At 39.6% G+C, this 15,697-nt stretch overlaps 1 protein-coding gene across 4 annotated transcripts in view; it reads right to left on the minus strand.

The window, feature by feature from the left end:
* VWA5B1 (von Willebrand factor A domain containing 5B1) overlaps positions 1-15,697 on the minus strand; it is a 129,186-nt gene that overhangs the window by 19,469 nt on the left and 94,020 nt on the right. For 3 of the 4 annotated variants that reach the window (XM_074218241.1, XM_074218239.1, XM_074218240.1), the window contains 4 exons: positions 14,662-14,869; positions 13,789-14,100; positions 10,815-10,952; positions 9,205-9,327 (listed from right to left, as the gene is read on the minus strand). In XM_074218241.1, the coding sequence (XP_074074342.1) occupies positions 9,205-9,327; positions 10,815-10,952; positions 13,789-14,100; positions 14,662-14,869 (781 nt within the window). The remainder of the gene's footprint in view (positions 1-9,204; positions 9,328-10,814; positions 10,953-13,788; positions 14,101-14,661; positions 14,870-15,697) is intronic. The other variant, XM_074218242.1, reaches the window with a different exon arrangement.

Genomic DNA, 15,697 nt, shown 5'->3' on the forward strand with positions numbered 1-15,697 from the left:
CTTCTGGCAATTCTTAGAATTGCTTTTCCTAGACACTCCTTACTTAGGCATCTGGAGAATTTTCTCAACCTTCCAGAAAGATATTGTCCTACCCTAGGTGTGAAGAGTCAGCACTTGGAATTTTAGGGTCATTCATTTTTAGAGAAACATTACTTGAAAAGTCCTAAGAAATCAATGTCTCTTATCTTCTCTATTGTTTATCTGGCAGAAGAGGGCAAGGGAGAAGGCAAGATTACATTGGTTGTTTCTAATGGAATCAAATGAAAAATTAAGTGTGCTGGTGCCAGCATATAGGTCCTCACAAATTCATAAGCATGTAGCACAGAAACCTTGGTGGCAGTCCTGCCATCTAGTGGCCAACACAGTAATCAAAATACCAAATTCTTTGCTTACAGGACTGCAATAATAATAACAAAAGCATTTTTAAGCTGAATTAAGATTGAAGAAAAACTTTCTTGACTATGCATTACTTTGAAGTTTTGAAGGGGTCTATGTTCTAATCATCCACCATGAACTATTTCTTCTCCAATAATGTCATCACAATGAGTGCATGCTAGTAACTTGGTGTCTCTTATCTATGTCCTCCTATAAAGAGACCACAAAGAATCCATCTAAGATACTGAGGGCCTCCAGCAAATTCTCTGGACATCGAATAGATAACCAATGGAACACTTGAGTGGTCCACTGATTCTCCTCTCTTTCTTTAGAAACCATCTACTCCTTTGCTTTCATTCTACAATTTAAGTTCAGAGATATCAAAATGACTTGCTCAAAGTCACACATCAAACAAGTTGTAGAGTCAGTACTAAATCCATACTTCCATAGAATTCCCTCCCATCTATTAATAAACCTAACTTTCCCCCCCAATCATACAGTTCTTTACAATGATTCTCAGGCAGAGTCCTTGACTGGTAAAATATACCGTAGCCTGTTCATGTCCATCATGCACTTCTCCTTTCCCCTTTGGGTGACCTTCTAATTTAATTTTTGAGTCACCTTGTCATTCTTTGACTTGATGGTATAGCAATTATATCACTGAGAAAATACTAGTCTTAAAAAGAAAGTCCTTTATCTGTAGAATGAGATCTTTAAATAAAAAGCATGGCACCATTTCTCTACAAATAGAATCCAGACCACTTTCTTCCTCCTCATTGACAATGAGCCTAGATCGTGGTAGTTTCTACCCAGGATCAAAGTGCTGAGAGATTGTCCATTCGGCTATTTATTAGGTATTCTTCATTGACTTGGTTCTTGTGTGTATTGTTAGGCTAAACTCTTTGAATGAATTACTGATGACATTTACAAAGTTCTGCAAAGTTCTGAGTTTTGATACAATCAACACAGTGCTGTCCATTAACAGAAGCAGAAATTGGACTCTGTATCAGACTTTCTCCATAATAGCAACAAACACTTTTAGTAAGTTTATATCTCCTTGCTTCATCAGGCCTTACTTGCTATTAATAATTTATCAAATAAAGTTGTCTCTGCTATTAAATCTTTCAAAAAATCTTTTTTGATATAAGTATAGAAGGTACTTTTGTTGGAGTTGAATCTTTTAAGGTAAGGTTTTGTTTTACTAAATCAATTTTTTAAAAAAAGTCAACAAATAATATATAGTTTCCTTTATTCTCTAATTTTTTTCAGTCACCTTTAGTGTGATTGTAAAGATGTGGGCTATCATGGAATATCTTCTGGGGAAATCTGTTATTCTCTTTTCCATCTGCTAAGGGTGATCTTCTTGTGTATATAACTTTTTTTTTTAGGTTTTTGCAAGGCATATGGGGTTAAGTGGCTTGCCCAAGGCCATACAGCTAGGTAATTATTAAGTGTCTGAGGCTGGATTTGAACCCAGGTACTCCTGACTCCAGGGCCGGTGCTTTATCCACTGCGCCACCTAGCTGCCCCTATATAACTTTTTAATAAACTAACTTCATACAGATGGAACAGTAGATGCATTAGTAGTTTATAGTTGCTGATTATCACCTTTATTTTTTTAATGATAAAAGCCTAAGGTTTTTTTTTGCATGACTAATATTTTCTCCTTTTTCAGATATCCTCAGAACTTACCTCAAAGTCTTCAAAATCGTTTCTTTTAGTACAGCTATCCTGTATCCTTGGTCCAGGGCCCTGGACTAGAAAAAACTGGGGTTACAGGTAGAGCTATTGTTTCTTCTGGGTCCTTGGAGGGGGGCATAGTGATTCAAGAAAGAAAAGATTTTTTGTTGGGTTGCTTCAGTCATATCTGACTCTTCATAACCTCATGTGAGAGTTTCTTGGCAAAATTACTGAAGTGGTTTGTCCTTCTTAGGTGACTTGTCCGGGATCACATAGCTTAGTAATGTCTGAAACTGGTCCAGACTCCAGACCCAGAGTTCTTTCCATTGTATCACCTAGTTGCCTTAATGGCTAGACTCCAAAGATTGGTATAATGGAAAGAACAGAGCACCTAGGTTCAAATTCCACCTTTGCTAGCCAGGATCTGTGTGACTCTAAGGTTAAGGCATTATACCTTCCTTAGCTCCTGTTTCTTCATCTGTAAAATGAAAGGACTGGTCCATGGATACATGGTCATGTTTGACTCTGAGGGGCCTTCCTGTTCTAGAGCTAGGAGACTATGAGTATGAACACAATTTCATTAATACTCCTCCAGGTAGCCCAGTAATCCTCAATACCTCCTCATACCTCATTCAATGACTGCACCCTAGACAAAATAATCATAATCTTGTGTTACTATAAAAAGCATGGTTTACAATATACTTTCCTTTTAGTTTTATGAGTAAACAAGTATTATGTTTTCTTCTAGTTGGCTTATCTGAAGCTCAGGGTAAGAAGTCATTTGTCCAAGGTTATATAGGGTTTTTTTGTTTTGGTTTTTTTGCAAGACAATGGGTTAAGTGGCTTGCCCAAGAGCACACAGCTAGGTAATTATTAAATAGCTGTGGCCAGATTTGAATTTAGGCCCTCTTGACTCCAGGGTCAGTGCTCTATCCACTGAACCACCTAGCTGCCCCCCCAAATTATACAGTGAATACATATTAGAGTAGAAACTTGAACCAAGATCTTCCTAACTCTGTGCTTATTCTTTCTTTTAGCTCCAAATTCTATGATCTAATGAATCTGTCTTGGCTGACATCTTGGTTCATCTCAATGTATTCTCCATGCTGATACTTTGCATCAGTCCTCCTTTCTGCCGGTTGATCACAGGTCTTGAATTATTTCAGACTCATCAGTCTTCAATCCACCGGTCTGGGTCCTTGATTTTCTGCCTTCTCTGAACATTGACTACTATCTGGCTTTTCCTGTCCTGGCATCCACCTTTACCTTATATTCTTATTGCATCCTTGTTTGGAGCCCTTCACTCACATTCTTACTAGAATAGTTTAATCTGTGGACATGCCCCCAAGATCACATTAGCACAGAGATGTGATAAGAACAACAACAAAACAAAAAAACCCAAAATGAAACAAAAAAAAAAACTCAAAAAAAGCCAACCTAAAACTTTGGTTTTAAGTTAAAAATTTCTTAAGTTGAATCAAACAAAGACTCAGACATCTTCAGAAATACATTTTGTATCTTGCTGGCTGATCCAGCATTGACCTTACCGCTGCCAAGATCTCTGCTCCTGATGTCTCTTTCTCTCTTTCTCCTCCTTCCCACTTTGTCTCTTTCTTTCCTTCCCTCTCTATCTCTTTTAAAATAAACTTAGTTAATAATGATTTATAAATTTTATTAACTTCCTCAATAGTTATTTTTGTTTTTTGTTTTTTCATTTTTTACTTTTTTCCCAACAAATTTTTATTTTTGTGTTTACTTGGACATTATTCATTTGTTGTTTTCTTGCCTTTTTTTTTTCACCTGTAACCAGTCATCCTGAAATCACATCTCCCTTATGGTTTTAGCCTCTGTAGAAACCCTATTACCAATCCAGCAGGGCCTGTTGTTTTATTCTTCCCTGGATTTTTGGGAACCTATTTCTTTTCTCCAGGAGTATTCTTATTTTGCCCTCCTCCCTCCAACTCAGGTGTTTGCCTCTTCATAAGAGAAAGAATGACCCCTTTCATGGTTATAATTCTGAATTCTATTTCTAAGACATTTTAAGACTGGCAAAATAATTTCCTCACAAAACTCTTGGTTTTTTCAAGGCAATGGGGTTAAGTGACTTACCCAAGGTCACACAGCTAGGCAATTATTAAGTGTCTGAGGCTGGATTTGAACTCAGGTCCTCCTGACTCCAGAGATGGTGCTCTATCCACTGTGCCATCTAGCTGCCCCTATTATAATCTTTCATATGAAAGAAGATTGAGGCTCAGAGAGTGCACTTTCCCAAGGTCACACAGGATCTAAGTATCTAAATGTGTGTCTTCCAGATTCAGGTCCATTTCTTGAATTTCCTCCTCCTCCTTCCTCCTCCTCCTCCTCCTCCTCCTCCTCCTCCTCCTCCTCTTTCTTCTTCTTTTTCTTCTTCTTCTTCTTCCTCTTCTTCTTCCTCTTCTTCTTCTTCCTCCTCCTCCTCTTCTTCTTCTTCTCTTCTGCTTCTGCTTCTCCTTATCCTCCTCCTCCTTCTTCTCTTCTTCTCCTCCTTTTTCCTCTTCCTTTTTTCCTCTTCCTCCTTTCTTATTTCTGACATTAATCTAAAACTTTAAGAAAGGCAAAGCACTTGACAAAAAGAACTCATTTGATGCTCACAAAGAGACTGTGAGATAGGTTGTTCAAAAAGATTTGAACAGTGATTTGAAAATTCCTTCCACCTATGCAGATATACCAATCTCATGTGATTGCAAAACTTTTAATGATAGCCTGACCAACAGGCTGGGAAAACAAAACAAAATGAATCCCAATAACATTGGAATACTAATGGCACACTGTGGCTGTCTACTTTCATCTTGTCGACCTGCCATTTGGTTGTCCACTCTTGCTAAGTATTGAGCCCATCTATCCACTCTTTCTATCATACAATTCTTTAATGACATCCTTTTCCTATCCTTCCTGGGAGTTCCTCATTGTTTTTACATTGCAGCCTGCTAATACCCAGTAATATTTTCCATTGCAACCTGTTAATATTGCACCTCTCCTTTGCTCTCTGGTTGAGCACCTCTAATTCTTTAAAGGTAGTGATATTTTAGATCTTGTTGCTATGCAGTAACACTGATAAAAGTTTGCATTGAAAAGAGGGGTATTTATTATGGGAAACTTGGTGTCCATAAACAACCTCTGCATTTTTCTGAAAGCAAGTCATATCACTTTCCTTCTCAACTCTGGACCCAGTTCATTGTTTATCTGGACCATCTGTCCCTGATACACCCACTCTAGGACAAACTCTAGAAGGTATTCCTGCAGACACATGTTAAAATCTGGGCAAAAATTATGCATCCCAAATTGATGATCCCAACATAATATCATTCACAAGCAGGAGCATCTGGATGACCTCACTACCCACAAGATTCTGTCCTTGACTTGACTGTTATACTGGATCTCTTTCATCACAGAATTAAGTGGATGTATCTCCCTATTTTATGTCTTGTATGATGTTTATCATCAGAGAGTTATTAAAATAAGGCTATTTCTGTTGTTACATTTTCCAAGGAACCCTGGGATCTTGATATATGGATGAGAGATAGCTTGTTGGGAAAGAGCCTGTGAGGTGGCATTTTGTTCTGCTGAGTTCAATGCTTTTTTGTAACAATAACAGCATTAAGTAATAGGTTAATGTGTATATGGCTCTTTAAGAGTTGCAAAATAATTTACATTTTATCTGATTTAATTAATGTGGAATCTTGTAATCAACATGATAAGCACAGTGGCATGACACACTCTGCATCTTTCAGTAGTAAGGTGGTTAAGATGTGGTCCATTGTGAACTTTTGCTTTTAAAAGCCTTATTCCCATTAGCATCATTACTGATGATGTCCCCAATTTGTATGTCCTTTGTACAGAGAGGAAACCTGTCAAGTAGGTCAGAAGTTATGGATATTTTTCTTGGTCACTTTTTTTTTTGAGTTTTAGCAGGGTTTGAGATTTTTTTCCTTTGCCTTTGATAGATTCTTTTATGTCATATCCCTTCTATGTGTCCATTTGGAATTTGGTAAGTACAAAAAGTTTAGTTATCCCTTCCATATTGTAGGGGTTAGGAATGTGGTACCCCACCTTCTGGATGATCCATGTAAAATTTTTTTGGCCCTCCCCTTATACCAGAGAAGAAGTCTTATAGTCTTAAAAGATAAAATGTGTTGCTATTATACAACACTATGCATATATTTTATGCATTTCTGAATTTCTAAACTTTTTCTGTGTCATCTGCTGGCTTTCACGTGTCTTATGTGGCGTCTGCAAAACTCTCCAAAATTTCCATTTAATTTCTTTTATCAACCTTATAATGAAACCATGATGGGGAAAGTCATGATATGGAGTAGATGATTATTATTAATCTCATCTTACAAATAATAAAGCTGAGCTTGTGGGAAGATAATCTCCCTGCCCTGAGTAAAACATCTAGTCTGCTGTAGGATTTGATCCCAGAACATAACTGATTCTCAGTTCAATGGGAATTCGATGCATACATTATAGTTGTATTCAACAATCAGTTCTATCCCTGACCAATGAACAAATCAGAGTTTGCTGTTTATTTGTAAAACAATGCATTTGGACCACATGACCCCTAAGCTTCCTTCCAGCTCCAAATTTTAGGATTTTCCAATAACATCTCTACCCTTTCCTGTAGAGGCTCTCAGACATTTTGGTCTCAGGACCCCTTTACACTCTTAAGATTTGTTGAGAACCCCAAAGGACTTTTGTTTATGTTGAGTAATTTAACTCCCTGAAAATGTCTGACACATTTTAAAGTTTAATTTGCTTTAACATTTTCTCCATCACTTTCTTAAGTTTAAACAAACAACAAAATAATAAGTCAATCCTGATTTGTAGCATTTGTTGATTTCCAAGGTGCAAATGCTCCCTACAAAAATATGGTTCTTTCAAATTGGCATGTGCCAGTTTTGGTATATATTTTATATCTATTGATCCTTCCTATATTTGAAATGGAAACATTTTAATATTATTATAAAATAGTTTTTACCTCTCAGATCCCCTGAAAGCATCTTGCGGATCTTTAGGGGTCCTAATCCATAGTTTAGGAACTCTTAGTGAAAGCACCAATATGGTTAGCTTGTTCTGGTAGTTAATTCAATTCAATTAATCAATCATTCATTAAGCATCTATTATATACATGATGCTATTAGCCATTCGGGATACAAAACTAGAAATGAAAAACTGTTCTTGTCCTCAGAGTTCTTGTACTCTATTGGGGAGGAGTGAAGAGGGTTACAACATATAAGAAGATAATTAAATACAAGACAATCTGAGGAAGGGAGAAGGTGCTAACAATAAGACCTTGGGAGAAAATGCTTTGTGAAGTGAGGAGGGGTTGCATTCCAAGTTATGGGGTACAGTCTGGGGGAAGGTAGACAACTTGTTTAGAGGCACAAAAATGGTAGACAATTCAAAGGAGACTGGAATGTTGAGAAGGTGAGAAATGTTCATTATGTCTTGGAGTCAGATTTTGAAGAAGGATTAAAAACTAAACCAAGAAGGTTATATTTTTGTCTTAAGAGATAATAAGGAGTGACATGGCAAGACTTGTACTTAGGAATATCATTACGGCAACTCTGGATGGAGCAAAGAATGGAGAAAGTAGAAACAGGGAGAACAATAAGGAAATCATTGCCATAGTTCTTGAAAGACTGAAGGTAGTGGTCAGGCTAAGTGATAGGTGGGAGAGAGATGTTGTAGGAGGACTGACAAAACCTGCCAATAAATTATGTACTAATTAGACATTGGAGGAGCAGGAGAAGTATAAAAACAGCAAGGAGTTAAGAATGACTTCAAGAAGGCCAGTTTAGACAGCTGAAAGAATGGTGGTATCCTCAATCCAAACTAGATTATAAGGAGCTGAGCTATGTAGGAGAATAGTTTTTCCAAGGCTCACAGATTTAAATTTAACTTTGAAAGAGAAGAGGAAGATAGGAGGATAATTTGAGGGAATGTCAATTTTTACTTAATTTTTTTTTAAGGTTGGGGGAAACCAGGGCATGTTTGTTGGACACAAGGAAGGAGCCAATAAATAGATAAAGAGATTGAAGAATAAAAAGAGAGAGTGAGGAATAGTAGAAGTAGAAAGTTCTGGAAGGAAAGAAAAGGAATGAGGTTCAATTCCTCATAGGAGATCAGAACAATGGGGAAGAGAATAGAAAATGTATAGAAGAGGGGGAAAAAGGGTACCCCAAATGGTTGAACTCTCATGAAGTGGAAAACAAGAGAGAGGAAGGTCTAAGATGCTTGACCAAGGAAGAGAAAATTTAGAGTAGAGAACAGAGTAGAGAATAGAGCAGAGAATAAAGGTGAATTAATCAGAAAAGAGAGGGCAGGTTATTTGATAATATATATTCTCATTGGCCCCAGTCAGCATGATTGTGTGACTTCTTTCAGCGACATCTAACAGTGCTTGAGTGGAAGTGGAGAAAACAGATGGTAGAGGTCACCCAGGAATGAGTTTTGATAAGGCCTGAGTGGTGATAGGACAAGAGAACACTACTTTTGTTTGTAGAAGACAATATTTACTTATACTGGTTAACCACAGGGTCAAGATTTTTCTTTCATCTAGGCTTTCACTCCTACACACACCAAGTCCCTCTCTCTCCATCCCTAGGCCTTTTTTTACATTAAAAAAACCTCACCCGTGAGACCCTTGTTCTAATACCTGCCCCTGTCCCTAATAATTGAACATCCACATATCACTATAAGATATACAAAGCACTTTCCTCACCCCCAAACCCCTAATAAGATAGTAAGGTTGATTATTTCTATTTTACAATTGAGGAAATTGAGATTCTAATAAAACAACCTGTTGACTATCACAAAGCTGGCAATGACAGAAAGCAAGTTTCAGATGCAGATCTTAGGTCTCCAAGACCAGAGTTCTTTGACTTCTTATGGATTCTCTATTTCCATTAGAGGTAGGTAGCCCTAGAGACCCCTGTCCCCCACTTTGGTGCAAACTCTCAGGTTAAAACTCAGAGTATAAAAGGCTTCTATTCCTCCCATTCACAAGCTCACCCACCCACCTTTTCAGAATGAGCTTAGCCATAGGGCACAGAGCTCTCCCTAGCAGGTTGCCCAGGAAACCAAGAAGAGACAAGGGATAGGGCTTACTTAGACTGGAGAGAAGGCCCTGCCTGCAGATGATCTGTGTTTGCTTGATATTGGTGGTTAAGCCCTTCTGCTTCTGGTACCCCATGACTGAGTTTCTCAAGCTGCTTGACATGGATGAACTGCCTTGACAAGATCAATGAAGATGGTTGGTATCCCAGTGGCTCCAGAGAGAGGAGAGAAGAATTCAAATGGAGAGAGATACACACAAAGATCCTACCGACTATCCCATCTTATTTCAAAGAATCTTAACACTTCTAGAGCCTTGCATGTGTATTTTAGGGAGGAAGATAATAGAAGAAAATGTTAGCATCTAGAATGTTAGAAAATTAGAACACAGAATGTCAGAGCTGAGAGGGAGTTTAGAACAGAATGTTAGAACTAAAAAAAGACTTTTAAACACAGAATGTTAGAACTGGGAAAGGCCTTAGAATGCAGAATGTCAGAGTTAGGAGGGACCTTAGAACATAGAATGCTAGAACTAAAAGGGAACTTAAAACACAGAAAGTTAGAACTAAATCAGACCTTAATACACACAATGTTAAAACTGGGAAAGGCCTTAGAACACAGAATGTCAGAGTTGGGAAGGACCTTAGGGCACAAAAAATATAAGATTATGAAGGACCTAAAAACAGAATGTTAGAGCAAAAAAACCCTTAGAACACAGAATATCAGAACTGGCAGAGGCCTTAGGACATAGAATCACAGTGAGAAGGAACCTTAGAAAAGAACATGCCAGATCAAAGAAACTTTAGAACACAGAAGGACAGAGGTGGAAAGAACTTTAGATAGTTTGGCAGAGTCCAAGAAAATACAATGTGAGAGCTGGAAAGGGAGGGCCTCATTAGAAGATAAATCATCATGAAGATGATCATAGAACAATATTTATTAGAACATAGAAGGTCAGAACTGGAAGGAACTTTAGAATAGAAAATATTAGAACATAGAGCATTAGTGTTAGAGTTGGAAGACAGAACAGAGCTCCTTAAAGTTTAGAAGACAGAACAGAGAATATTAGTGTTAGGAGACTCAGAACAGAAAACAGTGTTAGAAGACTTCAAAGGGAATGTTAGCACTGGAAGGGGTCCTTAGAAATAACTTAGCCTGCTTCATTTTACATCGGTGAACAATGAAATTCAGAGAGGGGAAGGGGCTTAGCCAAAGTCACACACCTATGTGACTATGACAGATATGGGACTGATGATAACAAATAACAGATCACATTTCTAAGAATGTTTTGTAGTTTAGAGAGCACTTTCTTCATACTGCAACCAGACTTGTTTGGTAGGAAGTGAGGCTGTTTATTATCATTATTCACATTTTACTATTTTCAAAGGCGTTCCTTCCAAACAGTTTTATGGTGAAGTTAAGTGAGGGTTATTATGGAGAAGTGGAGGTTCAAAAAGGTAAATGATTTACCTAAGGCCATATGGTCATAAAGTGCGACTTGAACCTAGGTCATGTGATGTGAAAACTGGTGACTTTTGCATGAGACCATAGATTGGATTGGGATGAACCCAAAGTCTCCAGGGCTGCTATCCTGTTTTATGCTCCTTCTCTGGGTCCCCAACTCCAATCCCCATGGCTAAGCAGTCCCTTCCCAGTCACCTTACCTGTGTTGGTGTATTCTACCATGGTGGGCAGGTACCCCCGGTTCCTGAGGTCCATGGGCACAAAGGCTGTATATTTGCTGATGACATTGCAGGCCCTGCTGGTATGCACAGCATTCACCTGGTATCGATGGCCAGAGCCTGGCGAGGGGAAAGGAAGCAAAAGAAACTCTAGTCACAGTTTCTTCTTTTGTAAGCCTTTCCTATTATACCATCTATCCTACCTATCTGGAGTCACTCCCATTGGGTCCCGTCAGAACTCTTGTATTAGACTCATAATATACCAAGTGATTGGTTACTTTGAAAATATTCTTTACTTGTTCTCTCTCTGAACCTTTCCTACTAGCAACCAATTAACTCCTCTCTACCTATTCAAATCTTGTCAGTCTATATGAGGGTAAGGACAAGGCACTACTTACTGGAGGTTATTCAGGAAATTTCTATTGAGGGAATGAATGAGAGAAGAAATGAACATTCCCAACTCATATTCTGACCCATAATTGAAGAGAAGAGGGATGAGGTCTCCAACTCTGTCCTAAAGATTGTCTGGCAAAGGGGGAGGGTCCAAGGAGGTAAAAGAAGGAACAGGATGTGGAGGGATCCTAGGATTTTGGATTTAAGAACTGAAAACTACCTAAGTACTCCAACCCCTTCATTTTACAGATGAGGAAACTCATTCTAGATCTCATCTGCCCTTTGTAGCTAAATTCCTCAAAAAGATTGTCTACAATAGGTGCCTCCACCACCTCTCCTCTTACTCTCTCTCCCTCTCTCTCTCTCTCTTTTTTGCAAGGCAATGGGATTAAATGACTTGCCCAAGTTCACACAGCTAGGTAATTATTAAGTATCTGAGGTTGGATATGAATTCAGTCCTCCTGATCCAGGGCGATGAGCTATCCACTGCGCCACCTAGCTGCCCCTTCTTACTCTCTTCTTAACCTCTTCCAATCCAGATTCTGATCTTATTCCATCCTATACCTCTCTCTTCAAAGGTACCAGTGACCTCCTGGTTGTCACATCCAGTGACCTTTACTCTGTCCTCCTCCTCCTCCATCTCTCTGTAGCCTTCTATATTGCTGATCAGCCTCTCCTCCTTGATACTCTTTTCTCATACTAAAACTTGACTTCCCCCCCATGATGACACAGTCTCCCCAGTCATCCTAGCTAGCAGTACTGGTTGTACTTCCATGCATTCTCCTCAGCTCACTGGTTAAGGCAGGGGTATTCGAATATTCCTTGCTCCCCATGACTGTTTCCAGATTTTCTTCCTTTCTCTGTCACTCAATATCCTTTCTTCCTTTGAAATGCATGCTATTTGCTTCTATCCATCAATCAAACTGGTAACTATTGTCTTAAGACCCCAGGCCCCCTTTCTTCATCAACAAATTTGATAGCTGCCTTATGATTTTGCTCTCCTCCCTAACTTCTGCTCTCATACTAGGGGACTTCAACTTTGTCTCTAATATCCTAACCATTCATTTCTCTACCTACTCACCTCCTGTTCCTCTTCCCTACCTCAGCTACACATATTCTAGATCTTGCCTTCACCCACAAATGTACCACCTCTATGTTCAAGAATTCGGAAATCTCCTTATCTGATTACTAATGGATTTTTACCTTTCCCTCCAACTTCTCTTACAAAACCCTACTCTTCCTCTGCTCGGGCACTTCATAAAAGTCAGGGAGGTCAGCTGTCAGAATGGAGGAGGGGGGACAATCAGAATATATGTCCAGAAGAGAGAGATGAACTGTCTTGTTTTCAGAACCACCAGGAGGCAAATGTCACTGGATTGGAGAGTACCTGTGAGGAAGTAAGGTAAAAGAAAACTGGAAAGGTAGGAGAGGACCAAGTTATAAGGATTTAAAATACAAATTTTGTATTTGAATACTGAAGGCAATAAGAAACCATGGAAATTCTGTTGAATGGGGTGGGGCATGACATGATCAGACCTTCACTTTCAGAAAATCACTTTGGTGACTCAATGGAAGATGGGTTGAAGTGGGGAGAGATGAGTAAGGCAGACCCACCAATAAATTGCTACAATAGCCCAGGTAAAGGTGATGAGCATCTTTATTAGAGTCAGGGCAGTGTCAGAGGAGAGAAGGAGCATATTTGGAAGATACTACAAAGGTGAAATCAACAGACCTTGACAATAGTTTAGATAAGGCAGATGAGAGATGGTAAGGAAACCAGGATGACATTTAGGTTGTGAGACTGAAGGACTGGGTAGATGGTATTGCTCTCTTGGTGATGATGTTTGTCCTTTGTTCTCAAAGAAGACCATGACAACAAGGAGGTGATGGCACAGCAAGTATATGAATTGGATTTGGATGGGGTGTGCTGTGCCCTGTCCAGCTTTCTACAGGAAGCCTTCCCCAGCTCCTCTTAATTTCAGTGTCTGCCCTCTATTAATTATTTCCTATTTCTACTTTACATAGCTTGCTTTGTATAAATTCATTTGTATGTTGTTTCTTCCATTAGACTGTAAGCTCCTTGAGAGCAGGGACTGTCTTTCATCTCATTTTGTAAATATTTATTTATTGATTGGTCAACTGATTAAAATTGTATTCCAAAGAAGTCGAATTAAATGAATGCCAAGGGTGAGATTTGAATTCAAGTCCTTTAGTGCTCTTTCTAGCACTATAAGAAGAAAAGGGCAAAAAGACAGAAAGGGTGGAGTAATTGGGGCAATGATGTAGGAGGAGAAGACTTGGAAGAAGAAAAGTCACCAGGGAGAAGTATTTGGAATGGGAGGCATAGAACAAGAGATAAGAAAGATGAACTCTGAAAAATATGCAACAATGGTAGAGGATAAAAAGTTATAGAAGAAGAGATGATGAGTGGGGAAGGAGAGGGATGGGTGAGGGATGATGAAGATGGGGCCATGAAGGATTGAGAACTTCATGGAGGAAGGGGGTGGAGTAAGAAGGCAATACAAGTGAGGAAGAGGAGAATAAGCAGGGTAGTGGTACTCACCAGGTTCAATCTCACACTCCATCTCAGCCAACTGCTCAAAGTCTCTGATGATGGCCTTGGCAGCCAAGTGGTGGAAGGTCCTTCTCCAAAGGTCACCATCACACTCGCTGTTCCTGTTGATGTTGTCAGGGATCTGCAGCTCCTGGTCCAGGGCTCCCAGGTCAAAGAATACCTCCCACTGCACAGGCTGGTTATTTCTTATACCTTTGACCACAGCCTTGCAGATTGAGCGGGGACAGCTGGTATGTATCTTCCCTATGGCCTGAGATGATGTGTCCCTCTTGGTGGGGGACTTTTGCTCTGGCTTCAGCTCTGGCTCAAAAGGAAAGGAGGGCACTATGAATGGGGAATAGACAGAATCCAGGTAAAATTCATTTCTATCCAACCCACTAAAGGTGGAAGCCAAATAGACATTCACAGAGAAAGGTTCGTTTTGTTGTTGTCGTTTTTTTTTTGAGTCATGATCTTTTGGTGTTTACTTGACAGATACTAGAATGATTTGCCATTTCCTTCTCCAATTCATTTTACAGATCAGGAAACTGAGGCAAATCGAATTAAATGGTAAGTGTCTGAGGCCAGATGAATCTTCCTGACTCCAGGCCCATTACTCTATACATTGTATGACCTATTCACCCATGGTATGTCTGAAACTGTGCATTAGCATATAAGGGAAAGGTGGAATTTTGTCTTCGATTCCATTGAGCACCATCTCACTGATTAGTGCTCAGTTGGCTCTGTGGCCCTACCCATTGTCCCCAGCTGGGACTTGCCCAGTCCTGAATACCTTCAAGTCTCCTGGGTCAGGAGCTTCCCTTGTTCCATCCCAAAATTTATTAAGTGCTTTCACAGCTTCCCACACCTCACATTTCTCACCCTGGTTCTCGAGGCTGGGGCTGTCAGAAGAGGAGAATTTCAAGAAGACTGTGTCCCCCTGGTCCTGATCTTTCTGGTCTTTCATTGGGCTCCTCAACTGGCCCTCAAACCGGCGAGGGAAGGATAGACAGCTTGGGTGGGGAAAGGGTTTCCGACCACTTCCTACAATCCTGAGTGGCTGAAGTTCTGGGCTGTTACATTTCATTTTCTGTGATGGGGGTAGAAGAGTGAGAATGTGAGCTCCTATGGAGGGAACTGATATGAAGAGCCTCTCTTAATCATCACCCTCCTTCCCCATCCCCATTCCCAAGCCCCATTGTGTGCCTGCTCCTCTTCAACTCATAGATATCCTTTGACTATCCTGGAAGAAACAATGCCCAACTCATAGATCTCCTTTGCTCATCCTGGAAGAAACAATGCCCAACTCATAGATATCCTTTGCCCATCCTGGAAGAAACAATGTCAAAGATAACCCCAAAGTAGGGAAAATTCATTAGTCACTCTCTGCTCATGTAGCAAACTTGTCTTTACTCTTAAGAGACTAATATTAAAATGAATTGGAATAGCTTCTCTGAAATCACAGATTATTGAATTGATTTCACATATATTGGGGTTGGAATACTGTCAGAGTATCCCAGAGTCTAAAAGACTGAAAAAGATCTCAGCAACCATCTTGTCCAATCCCTCCCCAGAAAAAAGTCCCTCTCGTCACTATATCCTTCCTGACAAAGGGTCCCTCAGCCTCTGCTTGAAGATCTCCAAAGAGGGGAGCCCACCATCTCTCAAGCAGCCCATTCCACTTTCTGAGAACCCTAATTGCTAAGGAGTTTTTCCTGATGTCCAGAATAAATTTCCCACTTCAAGACCTCTACCCACTGTGTCCAATTCTGCCTGGTGGGATCCAAGCATTGTTTTATCCCTTTAAATCCTTATAGATATCTTTTGTTTCCCTCAAGCTTTTCTTCTCCAGTCCGCTATCTCCATTCCCTTTAACTATTCCTCATATGATTCTTTCTGGTTTGTCCTCTTCTTTAAT

Source organism: Macrotis lagotis, chromosome 1 (genome assembly GCF_037893015.1).
Source record: "Macrotis lagotis isolate mMagLag1 chromosome 1, bilby.v1.9.chrom.fasta, whole genome shotgun sequence".
Taxonomy (NCBI): domain Eukaryota; kingdom Metazoa; phylum Chordata; class Mammalia; order Peramelemorphia; family Peramelidae; genus Macrotis; species Macrotis lagotis.